Source organism: Seriola lalandi, unplaced genomic scaffold (assembly GCF_002814215.2).
Source record: "Seriola lalandi dorsalis isolate HSWRI2012SDOR001 ecotype SW California unplaced genomic scaffold, Sedor1 jcf7180002054940, whole genome shotgun sequence".
Lineage (NCBI taxonomy): Eukaryota > Metazoa > Chordata > Actinopteri > Carangiformes > Carangidae > Seriola > Seriola lalandi.
Genome location: NW_019525491.1, coordinates 414,337 through 416,137, shown reverse-complemented (window position 1 = coordinate 416,137; position 1,801 = coordinate 414,337). Strand labels below are relative to the sequence as shown.

General features: G+C 42.9%; 1 protein-coding gene across 1 annotated transcript in view; it reads right to left on the bottom strand.

The window, feature by feature from the left end:
• Positions 1–528: 528 nt before the first annotated feature.
• Positions 529–1,801, bottom strand: part of lbx2 (ladybird homeobox 2) — a 2,791-nt gene continuing 1,518 nt past the window's right edge. Inside the window, exon 2 of the mRNA XM_023393591.2 lies at positions 529–1,719. Within this exon, the coding sequence (XP_023249359.1) occupies positions 1,256–1,719 (464 nt within the window). The 3' untranslated portion in view covers positions 529–1,255. The remainder of the gene's footprint in view (positions 1,720–1,801) is intronic.

Sequence of the window (1,801 nt, the reverse complement as noted above, 5' to 3'; positions counted from 1 at the left end):
CCGGGACCTTCTTGTGACAAGATATATTCAAAGCCGGGCGAAAGAATGGGAATAAAGGCGGTGGACGGCTGCTAATTGAAGTCATGGCACTTTAGGGCTGAAAGCAGAGGTCAATTATTCACAAGCGCCCATTTTTACCAAGCAGGGCAGATTTTTAGGGTGAACATTTCATGTATTTCCTTAATCTCTAAGGACAAATCTATATCTTATTATATTCTTATAATAATCCTATAGAACATTAATGTGACTTTTTAATCATCCAGCATTCCCATAGAGCGCCCGTGGTCACCTTACACCTCTTCTAATATTCCTTTAGGGATTTAAGAGCACATGTGGCTTTCTATGTTTTGTTTTGATTTGTCTTTTTACTTTAAAATATATTAACATCCCTTTAAAATCCCATTTCTTATGGTCTAATCATAATATTCCTATAAGGACACATTTCTGCGTCATCCCTCAGATTTTTATAATTTTCCAAATCCTTCTAATAACTTTATGAACCATCACAAATCCAACCGCGCAGGAAGCTTCTTGAAATATCATATAACCTTTATTTACATAGATGCTGATTAAATAGAATGTTACAATAAAATTATCGCATAGGATGTTTGATCTATATACAGAACTCAGAGCGTGTGAAAGTTTTGCAGTCGGTACTAATAGTGATGCCTCCTCTGCGCTGCGAACAGGCCTGCATGCTTTGCAGAAACACGTTTCGCTCAGGACAAAAAAAAAAAAGTATTACAACTTAAGGTGGGATGGACTGTGCATGGAAAAAAAAAAAACAAAGGGGTGGAGGGGGTTAATTTAAATATTTGGCAGATCCGATTCCTTAAACAGAAGAATGCGAATAAATTGCAAACAAAAAAAATAATAATAATAATAATTGCACAACTTTCCACACACACCCCTCAAAAAAAAAAGAAGGTGAGATATTAAAATGTTTACACAATTTTCAGTCTTCCTGTACCATAACAGTTAGGTAGTTCTGTCTGGAAGGATATTCCTCAGATATTGTGGTGAGACTTAAAGACAGACCTGGAAGGTTTTAACAGTCCGATTAATAAATTAAAATGAAGGAGAAAAAAACAAAAGGAGGAGGAGGAGAAAAAAAACTTTCCTGAAATGTTTATATATGTGTATATTCTCCTTTTTGTCAATATCCGTGCAAAAGTTTGGGAAGAAAAAATGCCCCCTTTTTTTTTTAATATTCTTTTTTTGTTGTTGCTTATGAAAATCACAGGCCCCCTGACTGTCAATCGTCCACCTCGATTTCCTCGTCGTCCTCCGAGAACTCATCCGTGGTTTGGTCTCTGGATGAGGAGGGGGACTGTGGGAAGGCCCGGTGTCCTTGCGAGGTCGGGGAGACACTGGGCGATCTGGCCTCGGGCCCCCCACCCTGGGCATCGTCAATGTTTTCCATGCTGACGAGCTTCTGCAGGGTCTGTGGGGTGATTTTCTTTAGCGACTCCACGTCCGCTTTCATCTCCTCCAGGTCCCGCTTGAGTTTGGCCCTGCGGTTCTGGAACCAGGTGATGACCTGCGCGTTGGAGAGCCCCAGCTGCTGCGCGATCTGGTCTCGGTCGGCCGGAGAAAGGTACTTCTGGTACAGAAACCTCTTCTCCAGCTCGTAGATCTGGTGATTCGTGAAGGCCGTCCGCGACTTTCTCCTCTTTTTCGACGTCTGTCTCTGTCCGAAGGCGTTTAGATGCTCGCGACCTTGGGAGGGTTGGGAGAGGAAAACACAGAGGAATGAAACAGCCGCAAGGGCCACGTCCCCCCCCCCCCCCCCCCCCCCCCC